Here is a 13,553-nt window from a genome sequence, read left to right as displayed (position 1 = left end):
CACTGCAAGCATACGGAGCATTTCAAACACTCAAAGCCTCTCCAGGCCTGCGCTGTGGTCACATCCATGAATTATAGAAATGATCTAATTGTTTTCTCATTTGGAAATACTGAGGGCCCTCCTCTTTGCATCTCAGTTTTAACGGCCTGCGGTTTTCAGCGGGGCGCACGACTCAGTGCTGCCTACCTTTGACACGTTTGTTGAATCCAGGGTGGTCCGTCCTGTCAAAACAGAGCCAGAGCTGGGGTATGAGTTAAACCTGTTGCAATAAATTAACACATAGGCAAAGAGAGCAGAGGTGGTTCAGAGTAGTGGCTTCAGAGGAGGGCGTGTGGTGGGAAGAAAAGAGCCTGGAGGCTGGATGAAAAGTTCTGTTTAACTCCCTCAGAGAAAGTACAGAAGATAAATACTGCCAAGAAAGAGGGAAAAGTCACACGAGGTATTCTGCTTACAGTATTAAAAATCTAACATACATGTGACTCACACATGTTGTCACACATCGCACAGCTTTTGTCATCTGTGAGATACGATCAGTCATAGATTCTAAACCCTCACATTAATGTCTGCGGGCTAATGTACAGGCTGAAATGTTAAATCAAACCAGGGAATCCACCAACAGCAAGCTTTGTGGTTGATCAACTGCAAGACTGTTTCCATTTCATTTGGGAGATCCTGAAAACCAGGTAAGAGTGAGATCTTCTGCTAGGCTACTGTCTTCAGGTGTTTGACCTGCCTATTGAAGAACTCCTTTCTTTGCTTTGAGGAACTCTCGGGTCGATTTTGCAGTTTGCTTTGGCTTATCCATCTGCAGTGTGAAGCGCCATCTCATCAGTTTTGCAGCATTCGGCTGAATCTGAGCAGCGGTCCTGTACACTTTAGTTCATCCTGCTACTTTTGTTTGTAGTCACATTATCGACAAACACAATTTACAGGTTTCTGCTGACAGCCAGGCCTGTAACATAACATCGCCTTCAGCGTGTTTCACAGATGCTGTGGAAAGCTTTGGATCATTTCTCTTCTCATCATTCTGACAGAAGTTAATCTTCGTTTCATCTGTGAAGACTTTTTCTGTCACATCTGCAGCTGACCTGTCACTATGTTGTGTCCTCTTCTGTTGTGCTTCTTTATGTGTGTGTGAGCTTTTGCATTCTTTTTCTATTCGCTGGTGCTTTTGACCTCTCCAGGCCACCGTACTTTCACGTTTTCTGTCAGTCTAATCTAGCCTTGCTGTTTTTAGTATCCGGTCGTTAAGTGATGACGTGACGAATCCTACTTCCGGGCCTAAAGTAGTCTGCGTAGTCTGGCTTTTGTGTTGTTAACATGTTTAATGTTTTGTATTTTCTTCTATTTAATCTCAAAAAGCTCCTAAAACAGTCAGTGATCACTGTTGACCTCCCTCGGCTTTTATTACTGCTAATCATTTATTTAAGCTCAGTTTTTAAAACCTTAGGATGTAACTACAGCCCAGCCCATGCAGCAGTATATGAATGACTAACCTCGTATTGTGGATGGATTATCTCAGTTGTTCTCCTGGCTGAAGTTTGGTCCTTTTACAGCATCCTGCCATGCGATTACATTTGTTCCTGACCACCGAGAACACTCACATTAACTTTTATCGAGTGGAAAAAAAGTTAGCTTGTTTATATTATGCTAACATAGCTGTGTCGCTAGCGGTCACGTAGCACATCATTATATACCAGCTAGCCAAACTTCAGTAACCCTACAAACGTCACTGCTGTTTAGTTTTCTGTCTTCATTTATGTTGGAAGTGATAACAGAGCTGTACGTTTTAATTTGTTTCCAAAACCCCGTAGTCAGGACATGCTATATTGTATTTAGATAGAAGCTAGCGAGCTAACGTCCTGCTAACTTCTAACTCCGTTAAATGTCATAAATTCCGTTTTCATGGATGCCTGGATGTTAAACTCAGTTGTTACACCTGGTAGAGCAGAACGCTGATCATTTTATTAAAGGTGAAAGACTTTAGACAGTTTTTCAACTCTCAGTAATGCCACAGTGATCATTTGATATATGGACCTGCAGCGGAGTTTAGGCCCAGACACGGCTAGTGACGTCAGACTTAACAACCGGATAGGCAAAGGTTTACACCGTGTTGTAAACGCTGTTTACATTCACGACATTAGACACTGATTATGATACACCTACCTCCCCAAGAGTTTAGTTGCCTGCTGTGGTCTTTCAGGCCTTTTGGTTTTCTTTGTACAGCACTGCTAATTTGGCTACTCTTAAAGTTTTAGCTCTCTCCTTCACTCCATGAACATTTCTTTGGACCTCATACTGAGTTTCAGTGAAAAGATACCAAATGTATTGACTTAATTTGTCATTAAATAGCTTCATCGGGCCAAGAAACTACACTAATATATATATATATATATATATGCACAAAAAATTATATGAAAAAGAGGTTAAAGTTAACAAGGTGGAAAAAAAAACATTTTACCTAACTAAAATAAAAAGACTTAGAGGATATTCTGAAACTATAAAAACAGGAGGTGTCTTTAGTTGACGTCTTTGATGTGGCATTCCCCCGACAAATGCCACATCCCAAAAATCAAGGAAAATTAAACAGTGGCGCTAATAAAAACTAAATTAAATTAAAGCAAACCCACTCTGGAATCTTCCACATATGGAGACGACTACAGAAAATATACACACAGGCTCTGTGTGGCTTTCAGCAAAGCAGAGTTTGCTCCACTTCGTGCTTCTTAATCAGAACTGACACTGTGGCAATTACCTAATTAGACATCAATTAATCCACACCCTTCAGGTCTGCAGCGGCGTTTGACCTGAGACGTAACGACAAAAACGGCGTTTGAAGAACGGAGAAATCAGATTAATGGAAGTGGAGCGGCAGAGGTTGGGCCGCGTTCAAGAAATCTCCAGAAATACACCGACATTTCATTTCATAATTAACAGGTAGGAAAATAATTGATTGAGACATGAAAGCTTAATCACTCAATTCAATAAGCAGGATATCAGTGCTGAGTAGATTAATTCAATTATGTAATTAAAGACGAGGGAAAGGGGGGAAGCTTTAGAGCTGATTGAAGGTTAAACAGCCTGCTAACCTTTTCTTCACTTCACATCCACACAGCCACCACAGCACACACCGACGTGGGTTTGTCTTGTTTTTTTATTAGACATAGCAATTTCACAAACAGCAGTTAGCCTGAAAAGTACATTCAAATGTATGCCTGACCATGCGCAAACACTCCAGATACACCTGCAAACAAAAGTAACAGTCGGTCACGTTTTTTTTTTTCTTTTTCACAATCTGTCTATTTTTCACGTTTTTGATTCAAACTTCAACAAAGTCAGACTCTTTCACTGGTTCGCCATCAAAAGCACACATACCTCAGTCACTACGACAGTTTAACAGCTACTTTCTGTCCCTGTACATACGCTCCGAAAGGGTTTAAAGGCTCTTCTTTGCGTTCGAACAGCCGGGCGCCATGTTCCCCTGTCTGAACACTTTGTAATATTAGCTTACAAGAGGAGAAGGGTCAGCAAATTCACGTGAAATGGTAACACTGAAGTTCCCAGAAGTCCGCTTTGTTGGTTTCCAGTAACACCAGGACTGAGGTTGGCGACCTTTCTCGCCACTGAAGTTTTAATGAAGTTCACGAAGGATCGCGGCCGGCTTAACGCAAATGTTACCAAAGCACGTTAGACTACACGACACACAGTTTGTTACAAAGTGGCAACACAGGGATGCTTCTGCTCCGATTTGACGCCATTTACCTCACTCGGCACACTCGTGTGTCAAAGGGTTAATGGCCAACACTGGTTGAAAGTGGGGGCGGGGGTGTCACTAATAAGTGGGATAAGTGTAATTCCAGTTCATCCAAGAGCCAAAAGACAGTCTGTTAGCTTAACACTGATTATTTTTCCACCTCATCCAAATACTCAAAGGGCTCACACGTCACAAACGAAGCTTCACGACACAGAAACCAGAACCACTGCTGGTCGGATTCCACCAAGAGGCGCGAGCAGCTCCACTTTCATTTACTGGCCACAGGGAATCCAGTGTATGTGAAAAACACCTGAATACTCAAATCCACCACATCGTCCACACGTCATCGCAGCACCACTCTGAAAAAACCTCATCTGGCCCCACTACTCGCAGCAGGAATGGCAACTGAACAAGTGGGTGAGATTTATACACTTTGTTTTTTTCTTTTAAATCGTCTCCAAAACTTCTTTAAGTGCAACACTTTAGGAATTTTTTTTCTGCTTGGTCCACAGCAATGTTCAGTTCAGTCCAGAAACAAAAGAGAGGAGGGGAAATGGAAAACAAGTCCGTGTTTGAAAAGTGTGGCATCCTTTTCCTAAGTAGGCACCTCTACCTACCAAAAATACTTTCGTACTCGAGCAGTATAAGCTCTACTATCTGGTTCTGGTAGACCATGTGGACTGCGATGTTGCCCGTCTCTGTCTCGGGCCTCAGCAGCGTGGGTCCGAACACGATGGCCACGCTCTGCGTGGTCATGCGGTTGGCCTCTCCGTGGTCCACCACCCTGGAGGGAAGAGGAGAATGGGGAGAAGAGGAGATTTAGAGATTGCACGTTTTATAAACAGCTTCAGATGTTCGCTGGCGTTCCGGTTTCATCTGGAGAAAAGTGCATTACATACATCTTTAAGGCTCGAGCCGGAGCACAGAAGCAAACTCGGTAACACGACAGAACGCTCCAGGCAAGAGCATAATAGCTTTTTTAAATAGAATCTACATCCTTGCATGCAGATGCACAAAACAATAACATATTCATGGAGCGAAGGAAAAAAGAAGGCAGATTAAATCCCCCTGCTGATATATGTAGACCTCCATATACAGAATGTCACGCTATAAATTTCCTCATGAAACACCACTTCACAGGTACTGAATTACAGCAAACACGGCACCATATAAATGCAAATTGGAAAGCTAGGCAAATGTCATTGTGAACATATGATATTGCCACTGGCTGCAGTGAGCCAAGAATACACAGCTGGCTCAAGTTTGTGTTTGCATGTAGGCTGATCAGAACGAGGGAGAGTAAACAGCTGAACGGGTTCGTTTGAGCCACACGTGTGAAACTCGTTCAAGTAAAACGTGACAAAATAAATCAAAGAGGACGGGCATTAGAGAATACACACTTGAAGGCGTTTACTTTCTCCGTGTCGGATGTTCCTCATAAATGTTTATCACCAGTTATATTTTTCAAAGTGACTGCTGATGAGTTGGCCAACTAGTTATTATCCTGGGCTTCACACTGGGATGGGCTGGTTACAGTTGTCAGGCTGTACTTTTCCCATGTGTTGATACAGACACAGGTCTGAATATTTGTTTTTATTTGATGGATCTTCAGGGTAAAATGATTTATATCTGGGCTGAAACAATGTTTCGTCATTATACCTTAGTGTATAACAAAATACACAGTAATAAATAACTAACATACAACACAGTGGCTTTAATTCAGAGAATTACTTCTTACTTCTGAAGAGAGTGATGAAAGTTCACAGGTTTCAGGATCTGAAGAAGTTATTTATTAAATGGATGAATGGAAAGTGTCCCAGCGCACTGCTTACCTCCTCAGGTGTTTGAAGAGGATTTGCATTGTGTCATGGTTGGGCTTTGGCAACTTCTTGATTAAATCTTTGATTGAATTCACTCGCTGCTTGTAGTCGGAGCACTCTGAAGAGGAGAAGCAGAATCAGTGAAAACACATGGATGCAGTGCCACCTTGTGGTCACACCAGGCAAAGGATTTAACCTAAAGATTGAGAGCGGCACTATTTTAACCGTATAACTCACTGATGGCATTCACAAAGTCATTGAAGGATCCGTATGAGAACAGAGGCTCTGGAAGCTCCCTGAAAAACATCTTGAGAGCTCCGGTGGTGACGTGGATGTCCTCCCACTTGCTATCATTGAGATCCACCTTCTCATCTGACAGATGACGAGGAGGTAAGGCAGAACACAACTATTACCAGAAAACTGACCCTTTACATCACATCACATATAGAGATACAGTGTAACTAGATCTTACCATGATTCACAGCAAAGCGAAGCTTCTGGATCACTGCCAGGTTCCCGCTCACTCGATATAAGCCGTCAATATTAAGACCTGTGGGTGTAGTTGAGAGGAAGGGAACACAGACAGGAGCAGGGAGTGTAAACGACAAGGCCGCGTTTATGTTTCCTGACTTTAAAGCAGCAGCACCAACAAAGAGAGACTGATCAAATGCTTTTCTCTTCACTGCCTCACTTTGTGTTGCTCTGGAACAAACTGCAGGTAGTCTGAATGAAAACAGTTGAGTTGATGCTTGAAAGAGACTAAAATTACGCCTGATACAGAAAGTCGCAGCATCAGAAGCAAAAACAATTTAAAAACAATTGAAATTCCACACAGATGTTTAATATTCTGAACTGCCTGAAGTGGCAGAAAACCTGAGTTTACTTCTGAAAGACTCTGCCTCTCTCTGCCATGACCTGGATACAGGTCATGTTACTGGCCTGTGTCTAAGGCTACGTTCACACTGCAGGTGAAAGCGCATCAAATCTGATTTTTTTTTACCCATATCCAATCATGGTATGACAGTGTGAAAGGCACAAATCCAATATTTTCAAATCCGATCTGGGTCACTTTCGTATGTGGTACTGAATCCGATACATATCCGATGTTTCAGAAAGCGACTGCTGTGTGAACAGTCAAGTCACATTAAATCCGTCTTTTACGTCACTGACACAAGACAGACGCCAATTATCAGTGCCGGAGAAGCGCCCAATAAGACATCGCGAACGCTTCCTGGCCATCCGGTGAAACTGTTGGGAAGACAACGGTGGAGAAACGTTAACATTTTATTTGTACTGTATAATCTGCAGATTCTGACAGAAATCTGAAGCTATCCTTTGAAGCACCGCTCCTCTAAAACAGCAATAAGGATAAATATTAGGTTATTTACGTTATTGTGTAAATAACAAAATAACTTAAAGCAAAAATTGGGAAACGTGAAGTCCAAAGTCTTTATATTAAGGGCCATCAGTCAAACAATACTGTTTGCTCTGGGTCTAAACAGAGCGCGTTGTGTGTGACATCTTCTTTTGCGCATGCGGGCCGCTTTGAGCGTTCACACTAGAGCGCGTTTGCTGTCACATTTTATTTGTAGTGTGAACGAGCAGACAAAAAAAATCGGATTTGATCAGAAAATCGGAATTGAGCATTAAGACCTGCAGAGTGAACGTAGCCTATGTAACTTCATCGGCTGGAAGATCTATTTATTTTTGTATTTTTTCATTTAAATACTTTTACACAGCCTCTTCCAGTTTACGACTCAGGTAATTTGCTCGTGTATTTTTAACCTCTGGAACTCTGTTGTTTAATGTGTGTGAAAAAATAATGCAACTGTAACAAACGACTGGCTGAACATGAAATAAAACTGATCCGGAACCATCGCCATGGTGATGCATGATTTATAGCAACATATTCTGGATTCTTTAGATTAGAATGGGAGAGCTTAATGTCTGCATTTGTGAAGTTGTATAAAAAAATCTATAAAAATAAAAAGCAGCGTGACATATGCGTATGTATGGGGGGCTCGTACCTGTGTTCTCCACATGGTCGATGCACATTGTGACAAAGTTGGGCACTGATGTGTTCTCCCGCTGACACAGACTGGTCAGACTGCAGCCAAACACCTGATCTGTGAGCACACACAAACATTTATTTCCATCTTTCACCCGTCTGGTGGAACATCACACGTGCATAGAGCTGCTGTCCGCTTACCTTTAATGTATCCTTTGTCTCGGACAGCCTGGTATGTGGGTCGACGAGTCAGGAACTTCTTGAGCTTCATCCTGGTTTTCTTCTGGTCTGATGAATCCATGCTCACAGAGTTCTTCATTGCTGTAGGAAGACAGGCTCCATGTGAGTGCATCTCTTTTGCAAACACACTGAATGTCCATTCTGTAGCGCAGGGACACTCGCAGACTTACCTCGGCTCTTCTTAGAGTCCCGGTGCTCCTTCTCCTTGTCCTGTTTCTCAGCTCCCGGAGACTCTGGCATGTCCTCCTCAATGGCTTCATCCGACTCCCACGCCTGGACGGGGAAGACACATACGTGCTGTTAGCTTAAGCTGGCTCAGAATGAATTTGCTCTCAGTTTCTATTTATTCTGTCCACTCCTGAATATTTAACCTTTCACTGCAGTTTGTTTAAACAGGTGTAAACTGGGATTTCAGCTCTGGCTGGGCTTGCACTGAATTGTGGGAAAAGTATCTAAATTAAAGGTAAAGCTTCTGTGTCCTCCACTCACATGTGTGTTGATGGTCTCTGTAAGGGCGCGGTACCAGTCACTGATGACACTGTCGATCTCAGACTGTATCAGGAGTTCTGTTCCCTGACGGGTCTTCAGCTAGAGGAGGAAAGGATAAAAAGCCAAAACAGCTCAGCTCGTTCTGACATGTTTGAACCAAAATGACTGAAAAAACAAGAGCTGAGAGTTGGGAGCAGGTCCAGTGGATCCAGCACCTCGATGACGTGCTTCTTGCTTGATTTGTCCTTGGAGGCCCACTCCACTGTCCCCCCGCGCAGATCCACAGTGAACTCAGGCTTAGACTGATTGCTGCCAAACTTCTGGAACAGAGAGACGAGACACAGCATGAGAGACAACATCTGACACACACATGATATAACAGGGATGTCCTGCTGTGTCTGTACAAGGATGAAACCAGATATGCAACAAAGGGGTAAAGACTTAACACTGGACTCAGTAAATAACACAACAGTTAATAAAATAGTCGTTAAATCATCCAAGAACCTCAGTTATGTTCATTAATATTGCATTGATGTCAGAGGAATCACTGGTGGAGCAGGAGGTACATATTGGATCTCTTCACACACACAAAGATCTTTAGTTTTGTGTTACGAAAAAGCAAAAAGGCTATTAGTTATTTATATTAATGTCATGCATATTAATAAACAGGATGTTTGGAGGTTTTAAATCCAACAGCGTTGTAATTCAGTCAGAGCTGAGAGATTTTAAATTTGGCACTGGATATTAGAGTGACTTGCTTTATTTTATTGTGCCTCACTCTGGACAATGTGATATATTTTTGGAATAAAACCAGGGAACCCCTCTGACTCCTTGGGTCCGGGACCTATGCTTGGTAGGCCCTGTTAGCATTCTCTATTTACTGCCTGTGTCTTTATATGCTGCCATAATATCAACTCTTATCTCCTCTCTCTCCCAGTATGCACTTTGTGCTTGTCTCTCCGTGCTCTCCTTCTTTTCTCTTACTCTTTACTCCACACACAATTACCAGCCAGAGGTTTCTTCCAGCTAAACGAAATATCAGTACTGCTTAAAAAAATCTTTCAGTGACATCACAGAGAAACTGTATGAAACACACTGATGCAGCTGTTGGGTGTGAACTTTTCATGAAGGTTTGATTACACTTTGTTCTTCCTCGCTTTAAATCACTTTTCTATAGTTACTGGAATGCTGATTTTCTTTAAACTCTTTGCATTTTTTCTTTCTTTTCTGCATATTTTTACTCACTTAATATTTAAAGAGCATTCCATTTATCAATAAAGTATTAAACACACTTTCAATTCAATTCATCCATCCATCCATTCGCTTCCGCTTATCCTTTTTCAGGGTTGCGGGGGGCGCTGGAGCCTATCCCAGCTGTCATAGGGCGAGAGGCAGGGTACACCCTGGACAGGTCGCCAGTCTGTCGCAGGGCCAACACACAGAGACAGACAACCATTCGCGCTCACATTCATTCGCACATTCACACCTAGTGGCAATTTGGATTATCCAATTAACCTATCCCCACAAGCTGCATGTCTTTGGACGGTGGGAGGAAGCCAGAGTACCCGGAGGGAACCCACGCAAACACGGGGAGAACATGCAAACTCCACACAGAAAGATGGCCTGATGTTGGAATTGAACTCAGGACCTTCTTGCTGTGCGGCAACAGTGCTAACCACCGTGCAATTCAATTCAATTTTATTTATATAGCGCCAAATCACAACAAAAGTCGCCTCAAGGCGCTTCATAGATACAGTTTCGAGTGGTGCGTTTGGACTGTCCAGTGCTGCTGGTGTCAGAGGTGGAGACCTCAGAAATGGGATCCTCTTTAGCAGTGAATTGCAGTGATTTAACAGAAGAGCCACGAAGGTTACTGCGCCTTCCCTTTGAGTATCTTTTCTTTCCCTGATTTTCTTCTTGGGGACCCAAAGACACACGCTTCCTGCGACTGTTTTTCTTCTGTGATGGCGTTTTTGGCATCAACTCTGGTTCAGCATTAAAATCTCTTGAGAACATGCGATTGGCTTCTTGTTGTATCTCCTCAAGCCAAACCATGTGGACATTATCGATTTCATTGATGATGTCTTGTGCTTTGCCACCAAACATCTGCGTGAGGGATCGCACTGATAGTACAGAGTTCATGGTGACAACCTTTGATGTTCGCGTTTCTGACGGCTCGTTGTTCCGCTTATTTTAAAAAGCTACATCAATCGCATACTTGCGTAAAAGACAAATTTGATAAAACGAGGGGCTTCCTACTTTAATGAATACCCAAGAAGACAACAGCGACTTGCCCTAAGTAAAATATAAGTGCATGTCCTCCTGAGGAGAGACACACTGCATACACTTTTATCCAACAGAATAATTTAAGTCCTCTTTATTAACTATTTTCTGTTTGTATGAGTGACTTGCATGGGCTCCACTGCTGCTCATTAGTGTATCTATGGCTACGTCCACGCTAGCCCGGATAGATTTGAAAACGGCGTTTTCGTCTGAAAACACTCCGCATCCACACACTATCGTTTTCACAGAGTTGTGCGTCCACATTGAAACGGGCGAAAACGCTTACGTTCCAGTACTGTGCATGCATGAAACGCAAGACGATTCGACCTGCCTCATTTCTGCCTGCCGTTTATTTACGTTCCGACTCTTTGAAACGTTGCGGCAAAATGTCGAGAAAAAGCACCGAGTTTTTTTAAATGGACTAACAATGAGGTGGAGTTGTTGGAATTTGAAGAAAGGCTATCTGGGGGGTGTACAAGCTGATATTAATCTTTAATAGGGCTGTCAAAATTGAGAGCAAACAAAACAACTGCTGTATAACGCCCACCGCTGTTTAATTGGCCACTTGATTGCATCACATGACTAAAATGTGTCATTGTTTTCAAAAAGTCTCAGTTTTCGCTGTCCACACTGCGACGCAAAAGCACCATTTTCAAGTGTACGCGTTTTCCTTCACAGAAAGTGGACGGGACGCCAAAATGGAGAGAAAACTAGTGTGGACGTAGCCTAAATCCTGGCTGCTCTCCAAGCACCAGGTAAAATGTGCAAGTTTAATGCCACAAAGTGCAACAAAGATCAAAAATGTACGGTAGCTGCTTTCTTGTAAATTTAAGATAAAAGTATAAATATCACACAACCTTTAAAAGAATCCTTTGATCTCTCTATAAACCGCTGTTTCTCTAAAGTGAAGTTAAGGTGAGTCAAGCTTGACAAACACACGTCAGTCAGTCTCCTGGTCAGTCACAGCAGGGGTGAATGAACAAATGGGAGAGAGGTGGGAGCGCATGCAGAGAGAGAGGGAACATACAGCGGCAGCCTGACCAGGCCTACAGTTCACATAGGAGACAGCGGGACGGGGCTTGACTGAGTGCTTCCAGCTGCTAAGAAGAGTGAGGAGCAGCTCTGGGATAGAGTCGCTGCGGTAGTAAGACTTCAGAGAGAAGAAGAGAAAACTAATGAACAGAAGTTGACAAACGTCACAACACAGATGGCATGAAGGCCGGTGAATACGCAGGAATATGGAAAAGGAAAATATCAGAGAAACAAATGGAATGATTAAAAAAAAAAAAAAAAGCAAAAGAAGAAGTCAGAGGTAACAGGATACATACCCAGCTGGTGCTGCCCCCCTGACCCTTTGCAAAGAGCAGGGATGAGCCCTGCAGCACAGTCCATGAGGAGGTCCAGTTCTTCCTGTTAGTCAGAACAAATGTGTTAATGAGAATCTGTGGATGCAGAGAACACTTTTAGAGAGTAATCACTTCTTACCTGACTTTCTTTCCATTCTCTGTGATTTTGGTGACATTGAGAACTCCACACTTCTCTGAAGGCTGAGGAGAGAGACACACAGTGGCAGATAAAAACCTGCTGGAACATATGAATGAAACACACACACACACACACACACCGATGCTCAACAAGCAAATGGAGCGAAGCAAACTGAGTCTTAAAGCTGCTGTGTTGCCTTGTGTCATAGCTAAACACCACCAGCAGATGGCACCCTAATGCTGCAGTGTTGAAATAGTAGTTTAGTAGGTAGGTGATAGGTTTGATGCAGGTAAATATGGCATGCAGCAGACGATAGTAAACCAACTGGGTTGTTGAGAAGATTAAAGATGAGAAGTGTTGTCTTTACATGCAGAGACAGCAGGATGATGATATGCAGTGTGAAGTGCAAGCTGGGATACTAACGGTCAAGGGGTGCTTAGGAGATGAGGGGCAGGAGTCAGAGTCTGGAGAGCTCTGCTTGGGCACCGAAGCACACTCCTACCAACAAGAGGCACAGTGTGATAAGTCACTAATAACTATACATGACTATACATGAAGACAGTAGGTCTGAGGTTAGTGAGTGATGGAGAAGAAACCTGGGATGGAATCACAAGAATGAGTTATTGTTAATAGAAGTCGTTAAAAGAGAAAGATAAAAAAGACAAGTTAGGGTTTAAACTGCAAACATCTTGGATTTCGGCTTCAGAGATGTTCAATATTTAGTCCAATAAGCTTCTTTTCCTGATCTGCATCAACAACAATGTACACTGAAGAAACTAACAAAACACCAACATATAGGGTGTTCTTTTTAAATCTAGCCACTCTTTAGCCAGTTCTTTTAACTCATGCATATTGCTATATCCCATATTTGAACCATTTCTTTAATGTGACTTGCTAAACTCTGCATCAGGGAGGGTTAAAGAAAAGAAAAAAATAAGTGCCTAGTTGCATAATAAAAAGTGCAGGGACTAGTTTTCGGAGCTTTGCCCAAACTGAAGGCTAAAGTTGAGGATGTCTAAATCTCTGCAGCGTCTCCTTTCTTTTATCAGTTTGTATTCTGTGAGCTTTCCTTTCAGAAGCCCTGAGCGGAAAGTGAGAAAACCTTGTGGTGATTCATTTTCTAATCTCTAACACGTTTATTTTCCTCCTGACTTAAAAGGTAAAAATCTATTTCAGACCATTTTACAATGTTTTACTTTTTCTACCTGTGAAATGGGAAGAAAAAAGTTCTCCAGTTGAAACAGGTGAAAAGAAAATTAGCCAAGTTTGTAAAAATGTTTCTTATGTAAAAAACAACAAAACAAAACAAAAATGTATTTTCAACCTGTGAAAAAAGTTCTTCAGAGAAGCTTTGACAGGGGGGAAAGCCCCCCACCCAAAAAACCATTACAGAAACAAACATTTTTGTTCTCACAAGAGACAAAAACAAAAAAGCACTCTCACAAACAAAGACACAAGCGAGACTGATGACTGA

At 42.4% G+C, this 13,553-nt stretch overlaps 1 protein-coding gene across 7 annotated transcripts in view; it reads right to left on the bottom strand.

Annotated features, from left to right (window-relative positions):
- Positions 1-3,136: 3,136 nt before the first annotated feature.
- arhgap12b (Rho GTPase activating protein 12b) overlaps positions 3,137-13,553 on the bottom strand; it is a 69,175-nt gene continuing 58,758 nt past the window's right edge. For 3 of the 7 annotated variants that reach the window (XM_085172093.1, XM_085172094.1, XM_085172099.1), the window contains 13 exons: positions 12,503-12,577; positions 12,080-12,141; positions 11,923-12,004; positions 11,622-11,744; positions 8,527-8,631; positions 8,312-8,410; positions 7,993-8,095; positions 7,784-7,903; positions 7,602-7,700; positions 6,047-6,124; positions 5,812-5,946; positions 5,587-5,692; positions 3,137-4,538 (listed from right to left, as the gene is read on the bottom strand). In XM_085172093.1, the coding sequence (XP_085028219.1) occupies positions 4,364-4,538; positions 5,587-5,692; positions 5,812-5,946; positions 6,047-6,124; positions 7,602-7,700; positions 7,784-7,903; positions 7,993-8,095; positions 8,312-8,410; positions 8,527-8,631; positions 11,622-11,744; positions 11,923-12,004; positions 12,080-12,141; positions 12,503-12,577 (1,362 nt within the window). In that variant the 3' untranslated portion in view covers positions 3,137-4,363. The remainder of the gene's footprint in view (positions 4,539-5,586; positions 5,693-5,811; positions 5,947-6,046; positions 6,125-7,601; positions 7,701-7,783; positions 7,904-7,992; positions 8,096-8,311; positions 8,411-8,526; positions 8,632-11,621; positions 11,745-11,922; positions 12,005-12,079; positions 12,142-12,502; positions 12,578-13,553) is intronic. The other 4 variants (XM_085172095.1, XM_085172097.1, XM_085172096.1 and 1 more) reach the window with 4 other exon arrangements.

This window comes from Neolamprologus multifasciatus, chromosome 9 (assembly GCF_963576455.1).
Source record: "Neolamprologus multifasciatus chromosome 9, fNeoMul1.2, whole genome shotgun sequence".
Lineage (NCBI taxonomy): Eukaryota > Metazoa > Chordata > Actinopteri > Cichliformes > Cichlidae > Neolamprologus > Neolamprologus multifasciatus.
Note: the sequence above shows the minus strand (reverse complement) of the source record. Positions and strands in the feature narration are given on the sequence as shown.